This window comes from Mauremys reevesii, linkage group 19, assembly GCF_016161935.1.
Source record: "Mauremys reevesii isolate NIE-2019 linkage group 19, ASM1616193v1, whole genome shotgun sequence".
In the NCBI taxonomy this organism is placed as follows: Eukaryota; Metazoa; Chordata; order Testudines; family Geoemydidae; genus Mauremys; species Mauremys reevesii.
Window position 1 is genome coordinate 5,393,870 of NC_052641.1, and position 19,383 is coordinate 5,413,252.

At 47.0% G+C, this 19,383-nt stretch overlaps 1 protein-coding gene across 15 annotated transcripts in view; it reads left to right on the forward strand.

Annotated features, from left to right (window-relative positions):
- GRIN1 (glutamate ionotropic receptor NMDA type subunit 1) overlaps positions 1-19,383 on the forward strand; it is a 75,191-nt gene that overhangs the window by 12,214 nt on the left and 43,594 nt on the right. For 11 of the 15 annotated variants that reach the window (XR_005589912.1, XR_005589914.1, XR_005589913.1 and 8 more), the window contains exons 2-5: positions 4,665-4,799; positions 9,684-9,860; positions 16,478-16,540; positions 17,265-17,365. Coding sequence is in view for 9 of the 15 variants with exons in the window: in XM_039506554.1 (XP_039362488.1) it covers positions 4,665-4,799; positions 9,684-9,860; positions 16,478-16,540; positions 17,265-17,365 (476 nt within the window). In the remaining 6 variants the exon portion in view is untranslated. The remainder of the gene's footprint in view (positions 1-4,664; positions 4,800-9,683; positions 9,861-16,477; positions 16,541-17,264; positions 17,366-19,383) is intronic. The other 4 variants (XR_005589917.1, XR_005589915.1, XM_039506557.1 and 1 more) reach the window with 1 other exon arrangement.

The window sequence follows — 19,383 nt, forward strand, 5'->3', positions numbered from 1 at the left end:
CTGCCTCCCTCTCTTAGTCTTCCCCCAAACTTCACCTGTAAACTCCCATTCAGACTTCTCTGTTTACAGCTCTGTTTGCTGGCTCCTGTGCCGCTGCAGCTGTCTATGAATGGTCTCTTGCAACACGTGTTAACTCCTTATGCTTAACAGTCTGTTTCAGCTCATATTTAGCTGTGACACTCTGATTACCTTTCCCAGATACGAAGAAGAGCTCTGTGTAGCTTGAAATCTTGTCTCTCTCACCCATTTTCATTCTATCTATCTATCTATCTATCTATCTATCTATGATAGCTAAATATCAATTGAAAAGATGGAATTTATTAATCTTGCCACATGGGGCAGACATAAATAGCATGCAGTACTGCAGGACAAGTATCAGGGAGTAGCCGTGTTAGTCTGTATCCACAAAAACGAGGAGTCTGGTGGCACCTTAAAGACTAACAGATTTATTTGGGCATAAGCTTTTGTGAGTAAAAAACCCACTTCTTCAGATGCATGGAGTGAAAATTACAGATACAGGCATAAATATACTGGCACATGAAGAGAAGGGAGTTACCTTACAAGTGGAGAAGCAGCGTATACTGCAGGACAGTATATCGTGTGCACTGACAGCATCGTTTCATCATTTCCCTGATCACATGTGTTAGTAGGTAATTTCACACTTGTGCAGAGGGCTACCAAAAGACCTATGCACCTTTAATTCTCACGTAAGCCCTATTTGAGGTTGTAGGTGGGGCTAAGAGGTGTGTGCTCCTGGTCTGGCCCTCTGCACCCAGGTTGCCCTGAGACAACTTTTGCTCATTTTAAACAATGGAGATTTTTTGACTCGTGAATATCCAGTAAGAGTGTGCTGCATTCCCAGCCCTGTGCTGAATCACACTGTCCAGTGATGCCTTTTAATAACTGTTAATAAAGCTTCATAGTCAACTTGTCACAGATGTGACCCAGTGATATTCCTCACCCTTTAGAAATGCCAGAGCTGTGGGTTATTCGGACCAGCATACCACAGAACGGGCGGTATTCACTTATGGGGGGGTTATGCCTTGGCACAGGATACCTTTAGCAACTTTAATTTTCTTATTCTTTGACCTTAAGCATGAGCAGAATTTCAGAGTGTCAGAGAAGAATTTTGGAAATAATTTTTTGCAAAATGGCCATTTGATGTTAGCAGCTGCCATGAATAATGCACAGCATCTCCCTATTGAATCTGCTGAGGTCACGTGGACAGGCTTCGGGCCCGGGGGTTGGGTCCCAGAGACCAGGCTCCAGCCCAAGCCCAAACGTCTACACTGCAATGTTATAGCCCCACAGCCCGAGCCCCATGAGCCAGTCAGCTGCATAGGCCCCCACAGCCCCTGAGCACCCACCAGCAGCCCCCCCGATCAGCTTCTCCCCCTCCCTCCTGGCCTCTCCCGCCCGCTGTGCTCAGAATTCAGCAGCATGCGGGAGGGTGGGGCGTGCTCAGGGGAGGGGTTCAGAACAGGGTGGGGCAGAGGTGGGGACTTGGGGAAGGGGTGGAGTGGGGGCAGAGCCTGGGGACCGAATGGCTGGGCAGCAGTTCTGCAGAAAAGGACCTAGGGGTTACGGTGGACGAAAAGCTGAATATGAGTCAGCAGTGTGCCCTTGTTGCCAAGAAGGCTAATGGCATTTTGGGTTGTATAAGTAGGGGCATTGCCAGCAGATCGAGGGATGTGATCATTCCCCTCTACTCAGCACTGGTGAGGCCTCATTTGGAGTACTGTGTCCAGTTTTGGGCCCCACACTACAAGAAGGATGTGGATAAATTGGAGAGAGTCCAGCGGAGGGCAACAAAAATGATTAGGGGTCTGGAGCACATGACTTATGAGGAGAGGCTGAGGGAACTGGGATTGTTTAGTCTGCAGAAGAGAAGAATGAGGGGGGATTTGATAGCTGCTTTCAACTACCTGAAAGGGGGTTCCAAAGAGGATGGATCTAGACTGTTCTCAGTGGTAGAAGAGGACAGAACAAGGAGTAATGGTCTCAAGTTGCAGTGGGGGAAGTCTAGGTTGGATATTAGGAAAAACTTTTTCACTAGGAGGGTGGTGAAGCACTGGAATGGGTTACCTAGGGAGGTGGTGGAATCTCCTTCCTTAGAGGTTTTTAAGGTCAGGCTTGGCAAAGCCCTGGCTGGGATGATTTAGTTGGGTTTGGTCCTGCTTTGAGCAGGGGGTTGGACTAGATACCTCCTGAGGTCCCTTCCAAGCCTGATAGTCTATGATTCTATGGGTGGAGCCCCCCCGGCAACTCGTAAAAACGGCGCCAATGGTCACCTGTCACATACCAGCCATGGGTGGTTTACTGCAGTGCAGACAGACCCTGAGATATCCCAGCGCTTGAACTGCCCAACATGAGCAGCTGCCGGCCTCCCTATTCCTCTGACTCCTCCCTGGCCCTTCCCAACTGTGTCGAAGGGCAGCGTCCTTCCCCGTTTCCTCCTTGGCCTGTGCAGCTTTCAGCTCTGTCAGTTGCTCCCTCCCGCTCTGCTTTCCCCATCTCCTGGGGCGGGACCAGGTACAGCGCTAGCTGCTCTCAGCTCCCATTGCGGCCGGCTGGAGCTGAGGATGCTCTGGCCGCTGTTCCACAACTTTGCCCTCGTCCAACTTGCCTCAGCTCCTCATTCTCCCCTCTGTGCCACGAGGTTCTGCCTTTAATCCCTCCTCTTTCCATCTCTCTTGGTGACAACTCTCCTCCTCCCGGCCACCCATTCCCCCCCATCTGAGCAGCTTCTCTTGTCTTCCCTCCCTCCCACCCCCTCTACCATCCTCACTTCTCTATCCCCATTAACAATTCCACTGTCCCTCCCGACTCCCAGGCTTTAATCTGGCTCTCCTCTTCCTCGGCATCTCCCCCGACATCCTGTCTCCCCCTGTGTCCTGCTGCTGGACCCTCTTTAACGCAGCCGCAGCACTTCCTTCCCAGACTCTTTCTCCGCTAGGACCACATCTTGATGGCCTTTTGCCTTGACCATTGCCACTCTAGACTGTGCTCCTGCTTCTCCTACCAGTCCAGCCAAAATGCCTGCTAATGTCATCGCCCTCATCCAGCTCCAGCCAGCAAACCCTCTCCCCTGACTACTGTCAGCGTCAATTCCTCACTCTCACCTGTCAGCCCTACAGCCCCATCTCTGCTTTCCTTCCCCTGCTCAGACCCTGTGCTCCTCGCAATACTCTGGCTTCATTCCTTCTTCCTCTCTTCCTTCCACTCCTTCCAACATGCTGCCCCCGAGAGTCTCCCTGTTTCTGGCAGGTGCACTTGCTTTCCCTAAACCCTATCTAAAAACCTATTTCTTCCAGGCAGAAGGCGATCAAAGGTGGCTTGGGTATGTCTACGCATGCTGCTGTCCATCAGACTGTAAATCCTCAATCCATGGGGCACGCCCCCTTAGGGAGGAATGGAGGAACTTTGTGGGGGGCACGGCTGGGGCCCAGGCCAACCCCTACGGAGGGTGGGGAGGGGGTGCCACCCCAGGCCCAGCTGCCAGCCCCGCACCCCAGGTCCCAGCTGCCAGCCCCACGTCTGGTGATCTGGCTGCCAGCCCCATTCCTGGGGCTGTGCTCCCGGCCGCGGCTGCCGTCCCCACGCCCGGGGCACTGGCTGCCGGCCTCGGCCAGACTCCCACCCCCAGCCTCCAGTGATAGCCCCAGCCTTGGCCCCCTTACCGCTGGACAGTCCCCCCCTCCCAGAGCCATGGCCCCACTTCTGGCCACGGTTCTGGGGAGCAGGGGGGTGCAGACAGGGGCAAGGGGGGCACAAGGTACAAAGTCTGGGGACCACTGCTGTAGATGCTTTGGGGCAGCGAATGTGAAAATGTGCTTCACCATATGGACTAGATCCTCAGCTGGTGCAAACTGGTCTCACTCCATTGACTTCAGTGCAGTTACACTCATGTACACCAGCTGGGGAGCCGGCCTCCAGGTCGTCAAGTGCTAGGTACAGTCGTGGGGCTGAACAAGTGATATCGTCAGACTGGCCATCACATCAACCCTGCTTTGCTGAGAGAAAAGAAAGTAGCTAAGACACATTTTTATCCACGTTTCTTCATGTCCTTACCTGAGTGCTGAGGAGTCTCCCGTATGCCTCCCGTCCCGTCCCTTTGCTTTTTGAGCTGTGTGCCCTTCTTTTGTTGTTCTGGGTTGTGACTCCCTCTCCCTTTCCGTCTGTCTCTCCCTCGCTCGCTCTCGCAGAATCCCAGCTGAGCACTTTGTTTGTAATGGTCCTCAGAGAGGAATTAGAGCTGATATTAAATGTGTGGTTAAATAAATCGCATTACAGAGTGTGACTGTAAGAGAGATGTTTCTCTTTAATCTGTAATCCACAAGAGTTATTAGCTTAGCTTGCCAAGCAGCCAAGCAGCATTTCCATTAAGATGAAACCCTAAACAGACCCATCTCTTCCGACTGGCCAGGGCTTCAGTCTAAGGAAAGAGGCAGCCTTTTCATACACACCTTCCTCCCTCTACCGAACCACAGCATGACGTGTGTTGCTTATGTGTTGTTGTATTATTTGTATCTCCTGTTCTTTGAATGCCGTGACCAGGTTAGCACTTGGCTACTTAATGTACAGAAAAGAAAAGGAAATTCACATTTCATGATCATTCTGCTTCTATGAAATAATGTTTGTATCATGTATCCTGTGTCCTACAGGTCTATGCAATATTAGTTAGTCACCCACCTGCTCCAAATGATCACCTAACACCAACACCTGTATCATACACAGCTGGCTTCTACAGGATTCCTGTCATTGGTCTGACAACACGCATGTCTATATATTCTGATAAGGTAACTGATGCATGTTTCCTAGTACATATCTCATACATGTGATATAAATGAAGAACGTCCATCAGAAGTGACTAATGATTTCTGCACTACTTTCTCCAGAATACATCTATCTATCTATCTATCTATCTATCTAGCCCCATCCACCCCATCTATCTATCCCCATACCCCCCCACCATCTATCTATCTATCTATCTATATATCTATCTATCTAGCCCCATCCACCCCATCTATCTATCCCCATACCCCCCCACCATCTATCTATCTATCTATCTATCTATCTATCTATCTATCTATCTATCTATCTATCCGCATCCACCCCATCTATCTATCTATCCCCATCCATCCTATCTATCTATCTATCTATCTATCCCCATCCACCCCATCTATCTATCTATCTATCTATCTATCTATCTATCTATCTATCTATCTAACTATCTATCCCCATCCACCCCATCTATCTATCTATCCCCATCCACCCCATCTATCTATCTATCAATCGATCCCCATCCACCCCATCTATCTATCTATCTATCTATCTATCTATCTATCTATCTATCCCCATCCACCCCATCTATCTATCTATCTATCTATCTATCTATCTATCTATCTATCCCCATCCACCCCATCTATCTATCTATCTATCTATCTATCTATCTATCTATCTATCTATCTATCTATCTATCTATCTATCTATCTATCTATCTATCTATCTATCTATCTATCTATCTATCTATCTATCCCCATCCACCCCATCTATCTATCTATCTATCTATCTATCTGTCTATCTATCTATCTATCTATCTATCTATCCCCATCCGCCCCATCTATCTATCTATCCCCATCCACCCTATCTATCTATCTATCTATCTATCTATCTATCTATCTATCTATCTATCTATCTATCTATCTATCTATCTATCCCCATCCACCCCATCTATCTATCTATCCCCATCCACCCTATCTATCTATCTATCTATCTATCTATCTATCTATCTATCTATCTATCCTCTCCAGATTGATCTGATAACTCTCACTTTTTCTCTCCTATTCTGGCTCTCTCTGAATTCATTGGTTTTGATATGTCACAATGTTGACCTACATATCGCTGGATCATTTCTGCGTGTTTCTCTGTCAGGCTGCTGGATTCACAGCCCTTTAGCCAAATCAAATGCATGAACTAGCTCCTGAACTGCTGACTAGTGACAGCCGGGAGCCTCCTGGGTGGTCCCTGGATGCTGGAGGAACTGCAGAGATGGAGGAGGACCCTAATACTGTCTATCCATTTGGCAGGAGCTCTTTCGGTCTTCAGGGTTGTTTGGTTTTGTTCAGTCTGTGTGTGATTGGAGGTTAACACCGGTGATGTTAGTTCTCCTCTGGTTTGAAATAACACCCAGCCTGCCCAGCAGCCAAGAAACAGCAAGTCAGGTTCCAAAGTACAGCATGAAAAGGAAGAGGTGTATTCACTTTGGGGTGAGATTCACCCCCCGGCAGAGGGCCAGGCAAGGACTAGGTGCCATTCATGTCTGGTACACCCCCTATTTTGAGGATGTAAGTGTGCCTTGCCTGGACTTTGTGCTGGCCCTCTGCAGAGAGGTGAATTTGATGCGTTTGGCCATGTGCAGGGCAGTGTGGTGGGTGGCTCCTTCATCAGACACTCCTCACTTTAGGGCTGACCTTGTACAATGTAGTTCTTTTGTAAAAGCAAAGGCATTCCACAGAGTCCTTGCAGAAGGGCTGTGACATTCTCATGGTATTACAAACCTGAAGCTGAACCCATTTTCAGGTAGAACAGTGCTAAATGTATTGAGTAAAAATGAGTCGATTTCAAAGCTCAAAAGAGTCCATATTTCATATGCTGATGGCTTTTGCCTAGAAAATGTGAACATTCGCTGATGCAAATGTCAATGCAAAAATAGCCATTGCATCCACATTCCAAAGGAAGCCAAAGTTCAGTCAGGGAGGAGCAATGGATTCACATGAAATGAAAGAGCAAAAAACTCAATGCATATCTCTTGACACTCACATCTGAGGGCACCTCAGGAGGTCATCTAGTCCAACTGCCTGCTTAAAGCAGGACTAAATGCAAAGTAATGCACATTGGAAAACATAATCCCAACTATGCATACAAAATGATGGGGTCTAATTTAGCTGTTGCCACTCAGGAAAGAGATCGTGGAGTCATTGTGAATAGGTCTCTGAAAACATCCACTCAATGTTTGGCAGCAGTCATAAAAGCTAACAGAGTGTTAGGAACCATTAGGAAAGGGATCAATAATAAGACAGAAAATAGCATAATACCACTGTATAAATCCATGGTGTTCCCCCACCTTGAATATTGCGTGCAGTTCTGGTCTCCCCATCTCATAACAGATATATCAGAATTGGCAAAGGTACCAAGAAGAGCAACAAAATGATTAAGGGTATGGAACAGCTTCTATATGAGGGGGGATTAAAAAGATGAGGTATTTTGATCTTGGAAAAGAGAAGACTAAGAAGGGATATGATAGAGGTCTATAAAATCATGACTGATGTGGGGAAAGCGAATAAGAAAGTGTTATTTACTCCTTCTCATAACAAATTAATAGGCAGCGGGTGTAACACAAACAAAAGGAAGTATTTCTTCACAAAACGCACAGTCAACCCATGGAACTCGTAGCCAAGGGATGTTGTGAAGTTCAAAACTATAATGGGGTTAAAAAAATAACTAGATAAGTTCATGGAGGATAGGTCCATCAATGGCTATTAGCCAGGATGGTCAGGGATGCAACCCCATGCTCTGGGTGTCCCTAGCCTTTGCTTGCCAGAAGCTGGGAGTGGATGACGGGATGGATCATGCGATGATTCCCTGTTCTGTTCATTCCCTCAGAAGCACCTGGTATTGGCTACGGTCATCAGACAGGATACTGGCCTAGATGGACCTTTGGTCTGAGATGGCTATTCCTATGTTTGTAAAAACAATAAAGGTTCCTATACACAGGCTAAAAGCTTACCATAGATCATCCCAGAGTCTCAAGGGACCCTGGTAGGTTCAGTCCTTCCAACCCTTCTATGAGAATTGGGGCACCTTTTGGACAGGAGCTGTTGGCCATTGATTGGATCAGAACAAAGAGTCTGGGTCAGTTTGCACTCCAGCTATTTATACAAAGTCCTTTCTTTGTCAGTTGGTCTCTGGAAATCCAGTTTGAACCAGTATGCATGAGCCTCCGCAGGAAATGGTGCCTATATTGGAGGTTCCAACATGGCTGATTTGCCTTAATTCCCACCCACTGTTTGTGGTTCTTGGAGGAGCTGTGCAGCCCTGCCGCATGGAATAGGACACAATCATACAGGAACCATTCATTTAAAGCAGTGGACCCCAAAGATACTGCATGGCATCACAATATGTGTCCCAGCTCCCCCTAGAAAGGTTACATACAATCCCAGCTTATCTGGGGGGGAGTATATTGATACCCCACTCCACTAGGGTGGACTTTTGATCCTCACATACTGAGTCACGGTGTGCAGCAATTTTTCCTCCACCCATCTCAGGGTCTTATACATTTTCACAGACCATCAGGCAGTCATAGACTGTGGGAAGACATTCCCCTTCTTCCTGGCTGGAGCTACCTTTGACGTCTCCCAAGTAGCTGTCATACACATTTCTTGGGCATTTCCCACCCTTGGGTGGGTGTCATAGATTTCCCTTCACTTCAGTAGGTCTCATCCTTCTCCTGGAGAAGGAGGCCGTCTCACCCCTACTCTCTCCAGGAATTTGTCTGCATATACTGGGAAGATAACATGATTCCTCTTGGATACTGGCAGCAGGGATCCCCCGTTCCCTGTCAGCCACCCTATTTGCATGTTGGCTCCACAGTCCCTTGCAGGTCTGGCACTAACTGATAGGGTCTGAGCACCCCTTCTGCTTTCCAAGCAAACTACTGTAGACATGTCTTGCTGCACCCTCTCAGGGGCAGATCCACTGGATTGCCAGTTGGAGCAGAAGGTGGTAGTCATTCATTGACTGGAGAGACACTGGGACTCCTAAAACAATAATTAAGCCCCATGTCATGAAATCCCATCAAATGCTCCCCAGGTGTTTAATCTGTGTTCAAGTTCCTGGTGTGACGGCCTTTGCTGTGTGTACAAGAAAAATTTCCATGTAGACTCAGTAAGGGTTGGGGTGTTGGCTTAGGGTGTGTTGTTAGATATTCTGTATTCTTTGCTTTGGGGAAAGGATATTATGGCTTTAAAAGCAGAAGGGGTGAGGCAGAAGGACTTTTGGATAAATAGCCTGCATTTAAACTGACTCTGGGCCTGCTTTCTGATCCAGCAAAAGGATAGGACCTTCTTTCCAAGGTGAGGGAAGGGCAACCACTGTGGAAGGGTTGAAAGACCTTGACCTACTAAGTCCAATAAAACTGATAGGTGACACTGGTAAGCACTTAACATGTGTGTAGGTTCTTTTACTGTTTTTATATCTTTTCTTTGTGATGCTTTTACCTTAAAAATAAATGTGCTTGCTTAGAAGAAGCTGTCATCTGTCACAATCTACAATCAGAAAAAAGGGCTAAGCGCACACTGAATGTTACTGACAATGAATAACAAGGTCCGCTCTGCTTCTTATAGGCCGCACATTCGACCTCCCCAGGAACTGGACTAGCCCCAGAAAACAAGAGTGTCTGAAATCAGAGCTAGAAATCAGAGCCAAAAAAAGGGAATTTCAGATTATAGAGGCCAATTAAAGATTTGAGACCCAAAGACCTATATTTCAGGGTCACCAGAAATTCCTGTGTTGCTAGACTTCTGCTCCTTGCCCAGTACTTGTGGAACTGATTGGTCAATGAGACCTATCTCTGCAAGAATGAGCTGCAAAAGTCTCTGTTTATCCTTTGTTGTTCCTTGCAGAGCATCCACCTGTCCTTCCTGCGCACTGTCCCACCGTACTCTCACCAGTCCAATGTCTGGTTTGAGATGATGCGAGTGTACAACTGGAATCACATCATACTAATAGTCAGTGATGACCATGAGGGTCGCGCTGCACAGAAGAAGCTGGAGACGCTGCTGGAAGAGAGAGAATCCAAGGTCAGTATCTAAACATTGTCATGTAATTTTGTTAAAGAACAACAACAAAGCTAGAAGTCTCAGGCTGTTGTATGTATGTAGATTTCTGTATGTAAAACACCTTTTCTTTCCATTGTAACATGGCTAACATTATGCTTAAAGCATCAACAGTGTCTGACTAGTACCTGACAGAACTTTGTACTTTATTCATTTCACTTGCTTTGCCATGGTCGAAATCTCCCACGTGTAAATCAACTACAAAATGAAGGGAAGAATAACCTGGAGCTCTGCAAATACTTCGCCCGGGCGATTCCCACCCAGGGAGAGAACCAATTGCACAGCTTAGGAAAAGCACCTCTCCCCTTTGACGCTTCCCTAGGGTACAATGCAGACTTGGCAACGCTAATTATGAAACAGAGCCAGAAGAACAGCTTTTTAATTGGCTAATTGGCACTTGCTTTGTGGCTTAGGAGGGAAAGGGCAGAGTTATAAAGCGCCCTCTCTACACAGCTCTCAGCCCTTTGGCTGTTATCATAGGCCCTAACCCATCTTCATTGAAGCACATGCTAAACACGCTTTCCTGACATGCCTCAGGCTGTAAACGAGAGTGGGTTTGTGGCTTCTGAGAGCAGCTTTATGAAGGAGGTGCACTGCACCTATTTTCAGTGTTAAGCCAGGGGGCAGATAGCTACGTTCAGCGTGGGCATGTCTGAGTCATCTGTGGATAGTGGGAGCCTGAGCCAGTAGGGAGAGCTCTGTTCCTACGATTAAAACTGAGCAGGCACCTACAAGACAGGAAGCCCCTTGACTGCACTCTCACTCTGAGCAGTTTGAAGGGAAATTTTTTAACTAGAAGATGCGGCGCCTCCTCCATGACTGGCCTGTGGAAGTGATAGTTCTCACCCGCACTCAGGGGTACAAGGTAACAGTCTCGGGTCCATTTCAGGTAGGAAACATCCAAGCCTCTCCTGCTCTGGGAGCTTCCCAGAGAAGCCCTGTAAAGTAGCTACACTTCCTGCCTACCGGGCAGTCCCTGTGAGTGGTGCCTCTGGAGCCTGCCGTGTAGCACTGGCAACACCTGGAATTTGTTAGGCTCTAGACATAGCAGCAGCTGCTGGGCTGCCTGCCAGATGTAGCAGAGTGGAGCAGGAGGGATAGCTCAGTGGTTTGAGCATTGACCTGCTAAACCCAGGATTGTGAGTTCAATCCTTAAGGAGGCCACTTTGATCTAAGGCAAAATCAGTACTTGGTCCTGCTACTGAAGGCAGGGGGCTGGACTCAATGACCTTTCAGAATCCCTTCCAGCTCTAAGAGATAGGTGTATATTTCCATATATTAGTGGGTTGTTGATTGGCAGACATTGCTTGTTGAGTCTGCTTAGAATCAGAGAGACCTTTGAGGTGGGAAGCACCTCATCTAGCACATGCCTATTTCTGCAGTGGACCAGCACTGAATTAGCTACCTGTGGGCCATCCCTGAGAGATGGGTGCATGCTTTCAGCATGGGGTGTCTCCTCTGGCAGTTTCTTCCATGGCCCAAGTGGCTTTTAGAGTCAAATATTTCTCCTAAATAGGAAGCCTAAGGATTCCTTGCTGCAGCACAAGTCTCATAGATGTTAAAGTCAGAAGGGATCATCTAGTCTGACCCCCTGCAGGCCATAGACCCTTAATCTGTTACTGACATCCTCAAATCATGGCTTAAAGACTTCAAGTGACAGAGAATTCACCATTTACACTAATTTAAACCTGCAAGTGACCTTTGCCCATGCGTCAGAGGAAGGTGAAAACCCCCCAGGGTCTCTGCCAGTCTGACCTGGGGGGGAATTCCCAACCCAGTTAGACCCTGAGCATGTGGGTGAGACCCACCAGCCAGACATCTGGGAAAGAATTCTCTGTAGTAACTCAAAGCCCTCCCCATCTAGTGTCCCATCTCCAGCTGTTGGAGATTTTTGCTACTGGCAAAAATTGCTGCTTACTCTGTTCTCGGTGAGTAGCGCTGACTCAGACTCTGACTTGGGATGGCGTTTTATCTCAGACCTCCTCCATTGGGTCCAACCCACCCTCCTCATTATGTTCCTGCCCTCCAGTACTGATGGCTTTGGAAGGGTCACTGCCACTCTTATTCTGAGTCAATGTGTTCATGTCCCTAGACTGACCTTCCACTCACCTTACAACTTCCATGTCCACAACTTGTACTGTTCGCTTTCAGTTCCCCCACTCCCTGCTGTTTCCTGCACTGGCCTTTGGATCAGCAAAAAACATGACACTCACTCACGGCCATATTCTGGTCCTTTGTGTCCTCTTAGGCCCCAGGGGGTACTGCCCCAGCTCTGTGTTATACTCTTTGGCAGCCTATCACTTGTGAAGCAGAGCCACTGAGAGCACGGGGTGGGAGTGGGGGTCTGTGGTGGCCTGCACAGTGTTCAAGCTGAATACATGACATCCCCTGCTGCTACAGAAGCCCTCCTCTAGATGCTGGGACCAGTCTCTTGGGTGATAGGTCTCCTTCTCCTTTGCCTCTTCTTTGGCAACTGCCAGGCTGTCTCATGCCCTTTTCCTTTGCTGGAAAGGTTTCCATTGATCCAACCAACTGCTGTGCTATGTGGGTCACTCTAGAAGCTGGCTGATAGATTACAAGGCCAGAATGGACTCTTGTGATTATCTAGACTGACCTCCTGCATAACCTAGGTGATACGTAGGGTTTCTTCACCTCTTCCCCAGTCTCTTCTGGCTCTGATTGCCCCTTTTATCACAGAGGGTTTGATCCCTGGGCATTTAATGCACCTGAACCTTTGTCCATTTCCTCCCTTTCCATGACCTGAGCCCTGCCCTAGTCCTTTCCCCAACCATTGATCTGGCGCAGAACAGTGAATGTGCAGAAAGAAGCTGCTGCCATCCACTTGCGGAAGGCTGGGTATTCATGGAGATTGATCATTGTAAAATTCCTTCTCTCTAACTCCACGTTCCCTTGTTCTTGGGGACTGTCTGAAAGAAACCATTGGTGGTAGCAATAGGATTTCCTGTTACATCTTACCTGACAGCCACAGAGAGTCCAGTCAGGCTCTGAGTGTTACCCAAACACTGTTTTGGTGGGTTGGTAATTTTAGCACAGCATTCCTATCCAGTGCTGGGTTCTCTGTGAACAGCTGGATTTCAGGTTTGGTTCAAGCCCATCTCCAGTGACTATCAGCCTGACCTCGCTGCTGTTTGTCAGGCTGAGGAGCTCTGCCTTCTGCAAGCAGCCTAAGCCATTTCAACTAACACTTGAACACTAGCCGGCGTTTATTAGAGATTGTTCCAGATTGCAATAAAGACCCCAAAGTACATTTGCGTTGCTAAGTGACTCTGTGCTGTCTGAGTCCCGGGCCTGCTGCGCTTCTGTTCTGCGAGTGTGCCAGCAAACCAGAGCACTGGGCAAACCACAGCTCCTAAGCAAATGCTGGAGACTAGTTGTGGAAAGTGAATTTTTAATTTCTGAGCATGAGTCTTCGCCTCCAATGCCTGATACTAAGAGATACACTCACCCAATCAGGAAACAGACATAGGGCCTACAACCCGTATGTCCCAGACAAACATTTTAAATTTCAAATATCAAATACACAGGGCCGCCTGGGGAGGCGGGGGGGGGCAAGTGGGGCAATTTGCCCCAGGCCCCACAGGGGCCCCATGAGCCCTGGCCTGGAGGCGGTCTGGGTCTTTGGTGGCATTTCAGCGGTGGGGGGACCCTTCAGTGCTGCCGAAGGCGCGGAGCGACTGAAGGGCCCCCCGCCGCCAAAATGCCGCCGAAGACCCAGACTGAGTACAAGCGCCACAGCTCCCCTGCTTTGCCTCAGGCCCCCTGAATCCTCTGGGCGGCCCTACAAATACAAGCTGTAGACTCAGAACTGTACAGACGTTATTTAATTAGGTTAGTTAATTAAAGACAATGACAATCAGCTCGCGGACAATGCACAAAGAGATGAAATCTGCTCATTTGGAATGATTTGTGTAGCTTTGCTGTTCTGTGGGGAGCCCAGCTACAACCCTTGGGAACCAGAGCAGCTAACGAGATAACTGATAGAAATTAGGGACGGGGGTTGCAGGCTTGTCACAGCATTTTTTAACAAAAATCACCGAACAGTCCCAGTAAATTTAGTAGAAGTCAAGGATTTAGAGGGAACTGGTGTGTAATGGCATCAGAAAGCCATTTAAAGTGGGGGGACCACATAGGAGATGGTCCAGCCCTGCCCCCCGGGGAGTGAGAGGAGCTGGGGGTGGGTAGCAGAAGGACCCTGCCCTGCACTCACCTGCAGTGGTGACTCCTGTTCCTTGGGGCTTGCCTGGCTCCCCTTCTGCCAACCCCCTCAGCATGCAGGCATGGCTCTCCCCCCGTGATGCCTCCTTCCTGGCCCTGGCGCTAATGAATCACCTGCTCCATGCTGGAAAAAGTGGTTGAGCCACGGCCTGCGTGACACCCCCTCCCGCCCCCGCAGCTGTACAGCCTATGAAACCACGGATACAAAGGAAAATCTTAGACACAAAGCAAAGTCACAAACAAACTGAAAATTCACAGCACCCATGACATTTCTGCCACCATGGCAAACCTGTAGCTCTAGGAATGTCTCGTTAGGTCCCATCTTGTCTAGCGCCCGTAGGCCCAGGACAGAATCATTCCCGACTCTCCCATCTTGTGTCCAGTCCACATCTAGGATGTCACCGCTAGGCATGTGCACAAGGTCATTCAAGACTGGAAAATAAAAGAAATAGGAAACACAGGAAGCTCGAGTGCACTGCTGACTAGCTGCTGCCTGAGTGAGAGGACCAACGCATCTGGAAGGGAGTGAATCTTTCATTGCCTCCTGCCACCCAGACACTGCTTTTCTCTGTTGTAATGTTGCTCTGTCTCCCTGTGCCAAGTGATATGATGAGACACAGAGAAGAAGCGCTGGAAATTCTTACCATGGATACCTGTAGAAGGAGCCCGAAACGACGACAGAATTGGGCTCAGAGTATATTTTATTTCCTCAGATTCTTTTCTACAATAGATGCAGTTACTGTCTAACATTCTAGATTCTTAGGGAAATAAAAATCTTGCCTGATTAATTTGGAGGAAAGAACAGGGAGGAGAAAGGCAGTGGAAGGGCCCATCCTTTCACTGTATAGCACCTGCAAGCATTGTACAGGCAGGAGAAATAGCAACAAGTCTTTAAAAGAAGCAGCTCTGAGAGCAGAGAGAGGGAGACAATCAATGCAGTTTGCAAATCAAGATGCAGAGATGAAAACAGATGCATGTTTAAGGAATAACTTGGGGGGAAATGCGTTACTTCTTCACTTTTTGGTAGACGCGCGGCCGATCCCCATCAGGGATTTTGTTCTACAAGAGACTATGCAGCAAAATTTGGAAGAAGATTTTGAATCCCTCAAAGTCCAGAAGTGTTCAGATCTAGAAGGAATGGGTTAAATCCTTCTCTAGCTTTAATACAACTCTGCCTTGATCCTGCATGCACTAGCAGTTGTAATGTTTACCAGCACGAGCACTGGCTTCTCCAGGTGTTATGCACTCTGCTCTGTACTAAGCTGTTGCAGGATCCAGCCTTCTGGGTTATGTGTCCTTTCCCAGGTAACCTGTAGGGAAGGCAAGCTCAGAGGGAAATCCCATGCCACTGGCTGCTTTGGAACTGAGCATTCGGAGGCTGAGAATGGGAAATTGGTCAATACTCTTAACTGAAAAAGAGGGAGGGATGAACTTTTCTCCCCAACTTATGATTCAGGGCTTTTATCCACAGTGCCTATCCTCCACCTGATCACACCTAGTGTTCCCACTGAGGTCAGGGAGAGCTCCCCAGGTGGAGGGCCTGCCAGGTGTGCCGTGGCAATAGTAACCCACAGTGCCAGGCAGGGGGACCATTTTCTACTATATCTCTATTTTCCAAGGGCAGGTGTCCGTTTTGTAATTGGATTCCCAAGGTGTGTTTTGGTGACCTGCCCTCCTGCCTTCCCCCATGCAGCAGGTAAAGGCTGGCATGTCATCCCATGATCACCACTGCTTCCACATTCACGCTTTGATCCAGAACAGAATAGAACACGTGTTTCTCTCTCTTTTGGGTGAGAGCAAAGCTCCACAAAGCCCTCCAATCCCTGCAGCAGATGTGAAGTCCAGACAGACATTTCACTTTCAACACTCATCCAGGGTGAACATGACAGTAATCAAATGATAATAAAAGTTCATCACCATAATACCTTGCATTTATCTAGCACTTTTCCATACAGAACAGTTTGTCCTTTTGGGCTTCCACAGTAATTGTATGGAATTACAGCAGCTCAAGCCCTTATAGACACGTAAATTGTCTCTGGATTTAAGATATGCATTTCATGCTGAAAAAAATCCCTTCTCCTACATGGGAACATACAACTGCATCGCACCAGCCACGAGGTTCAGGCTTGTTTTAATCAATGTGGCTTTTCAACTCAAGGCTTTCACAAGAGCCCAGACACTCTCTCCTATTAGTAATGGTTTTTGCGAGCTCCAGCGTTATAGAGGCCCTTTAGCAAACAGTGGAGGAGGAGGTGGATGTTGGATTGCTTTACTACACGTCATTTTCAACTGTTTATAATATTCTTCTGTGTCTACATATTTTCTCTGTGCACATTATTCATCAGAGTAAAAAAAGGAACTATGAAAACCTCGACCAACTTTCCTATGACAACAAGCGAGGACCCAAGGTATATTTGCATGGAAATGCACGCCGCCCACCAATCTAACTAGCAAATGACAAATAGCCACAGCCACCAAAAAAAAAAAAAAAAGGAAAGAAAGAAAGAAAGAAAAAAGATCCATGACTATGTTTCTTGGTAGCACGTTTTTATGTTGACATAGTTTTGGTTTGAACTTGAGAATGGAAATCTAGCCAGCTGACCCCAGAAGGATTTCTTTTGGAGACATGCATGTGAACCAGTAATTAACTTGCAAGTTTTTCTTTTTGAAAACTGAACTGACCCCCTTTCCTCCCCAAAGGAAATGGTCCCTTGGTGTAAGATGCTCACTTTTACTCCCAAAGGTTAACCCTGTGCAATATTTTTTTTTATTTCCCATGTTTTTGAAAAACAACACTCGTTTGAGTTTTCAATTGCATTTCAAAAGCCTTTTTCTCTTTCCTGTACAATGCACGCCTCTTTTTGGGTCTTGATTGACTTCAGTTTGCATGCACAGTGCAAAACCCCTCCCAAAAAGCAAACAAACAAAAAAACCTAAAACAGAAAAGAAAGAAAGAAAAGCAAAGAAAGAAAAGAAAAGAAAAAAGAAAAAGAAAAAACCTAGTTAACCTACCATATCTAGCAGAGCTGTATACAGTTTAATGAATTCTCTTGAACCTTTTCTAGATAGAATGGCTCTCACCAGCAAGCATTAGGCCACTGCACTAACCGGCTTTGCTCACACTAATCACAGGCTGAGAAAGTTCTTCAGTTTGACCCGGGAACCAAAAACGTGACTTCACTGCTGCTTGAAGCGAAGGAGCTGGAGGCTCGGGTTATCATCCTCTCTGCAAGGTAAGGAAATGAGCATCTGATTTTCCCATCTGTCTTCTGCTTCAGCCCTTCACAGCTAGGCATATATGTTCCACTGCTGGACCACTACATTCCCTTTGAAATCAGAGATACGTCAGAGGACACCTGGTCCTTCAAGATAAGTCTGCAAGAAGTAGCCAATGGATTTGGCAGTAACAAGATGGTTAAGTATGAGAGAAAATCCAGAGAGACCACTCCACTGCATACAGATCTAAAGCATCTTTCATGTGCTGCTGTGGTTCTCTCATTGGGAGAGGTGGTCTGTTTTATTCTGGGGCATGGTAAACATGAATTCCACTGTGTTGTAGAAATACATTGTTGTTGATAATAACAGTAATAGTCATAAGAACATAAGAACGGCCATGCTGGATCAGACCAAAGGTCCAAGACAGTATCCTGTCGTCCAACAGTGGCCAGTATCAGGTGCCCCAGAGGGAATGAACAGGACAGCTAATCATCAAGTGATCCATCCCCTGTCGCTCATTCCCAGCTTCTGGCAAACAGAGGCTAGGGACACCCTCCCTAATAGCCATTGATGGACCTATCCTCCGTGAATTTATCTAGTTCTTTTTTGAACCCTGCTGAGCTTCAGTTCATTTGCAAATTTGACACCATCAGTTTAGGATTAAACAAAGACTGTGAATGGCTTGCCAACTACAGAACCAGTTTCTCCCCCCTTGGTTTTCACACCTCAACTGCTAGAACAGGGCCTCATCCTCCCTGATTGATCTAACCTCGTTATCTCTAGCTTGCTTCTTGCTTGCTTATATTTACCTGCCCCTGGAAATTTCCACTCTTGCATCCCACGAAGTGGGCATTCACCCACGAAAGCTCATGCTGCAAAACGTCTGTTAGTCTATAAGGTGCCACAGGATTCTTTGCTGCTTTCACAGAACCAGACTAACACGGCTACCTCTCTGATATTTGTTATAGTCTTGACCTTCATAATATTCTCTGGCAAGGAGTTCCACAAGTTGACTGTGAATAGTGTGAAAAAATATTTCCTTTTGTTTGTTTTAAACCTGCTGCCTATTAATTTCATTTGGTGACCCCTAGTTCTTGTGTTATAAGGAGGAGTAAATAACACTTCCTTATTTACTTTCTCTGCACCAGTCATGATTTTATCAATCATATCCCCCCTTAGCTGTCTCTTTTACAAACTGAAAAGTCCCAGTCTTATTAATCGCTCCTCGTATGGAAGCCGTTCCATACCCCTAATCATTTTTGTTGCCCTTTACTGAACCATTTCCAATTCCAATATATCTTTTTTGAGATGGGCCAACCACATCTGCACACAGTATTCAAGATGTGGGCGTACCATGGATTTATATAGAGGCAATATATTATTATTATTGTCTTATTATCTATCCCTTTCTTAATGATTCTCAACATTGTTCTGTTCGCTTTTTTGACGGCCGCTGCACATTGAGTGGATGTTTTCAGAGAACTATCCACAATGACTCGAAGATCTCTTTTTTGAGTGGTAACAGCTAAGTTAGACCCCATCATTTGATATGTATAGTTGAGATTATGTTTTCCAATGTGCATTACTTTGCATTTATCCACATTGAATTTCATCTGCCATTTTGTTGCCCAGTCACCCAGTTTTGTGAGATCTTTTTGTAGCTCTTCGCAGTCTGCCTGGGACTTAACCAGCTTGAGTAGTTTTGTATCATCTGCACATTTTGCCACCTCACTATCCTTAGACCTTCATCTGAGGATCTGCAAGCATGTTAGTGACATTTATTAACGAAGCTCCCAAGCACCCTGTGAAGTAGGGAGGTTTGATGAGCCCTGTGTGTCCAGACAGGGAACAGAGACACAGCAGTGGGAAAGTGTCACACATCAAATAGCGGAGTATAAGGCAGTCGTGGCTACCTTGTCAGAGGAGCCATAGGTCTAGGAGATTCATCCCGGCCTTACCAGAAAGTGCTTGTGGCCTCTGGGGAGTATGAGGAATTGTCTGACATGACCAGTTATATGAAAGAACAGGATGGCAG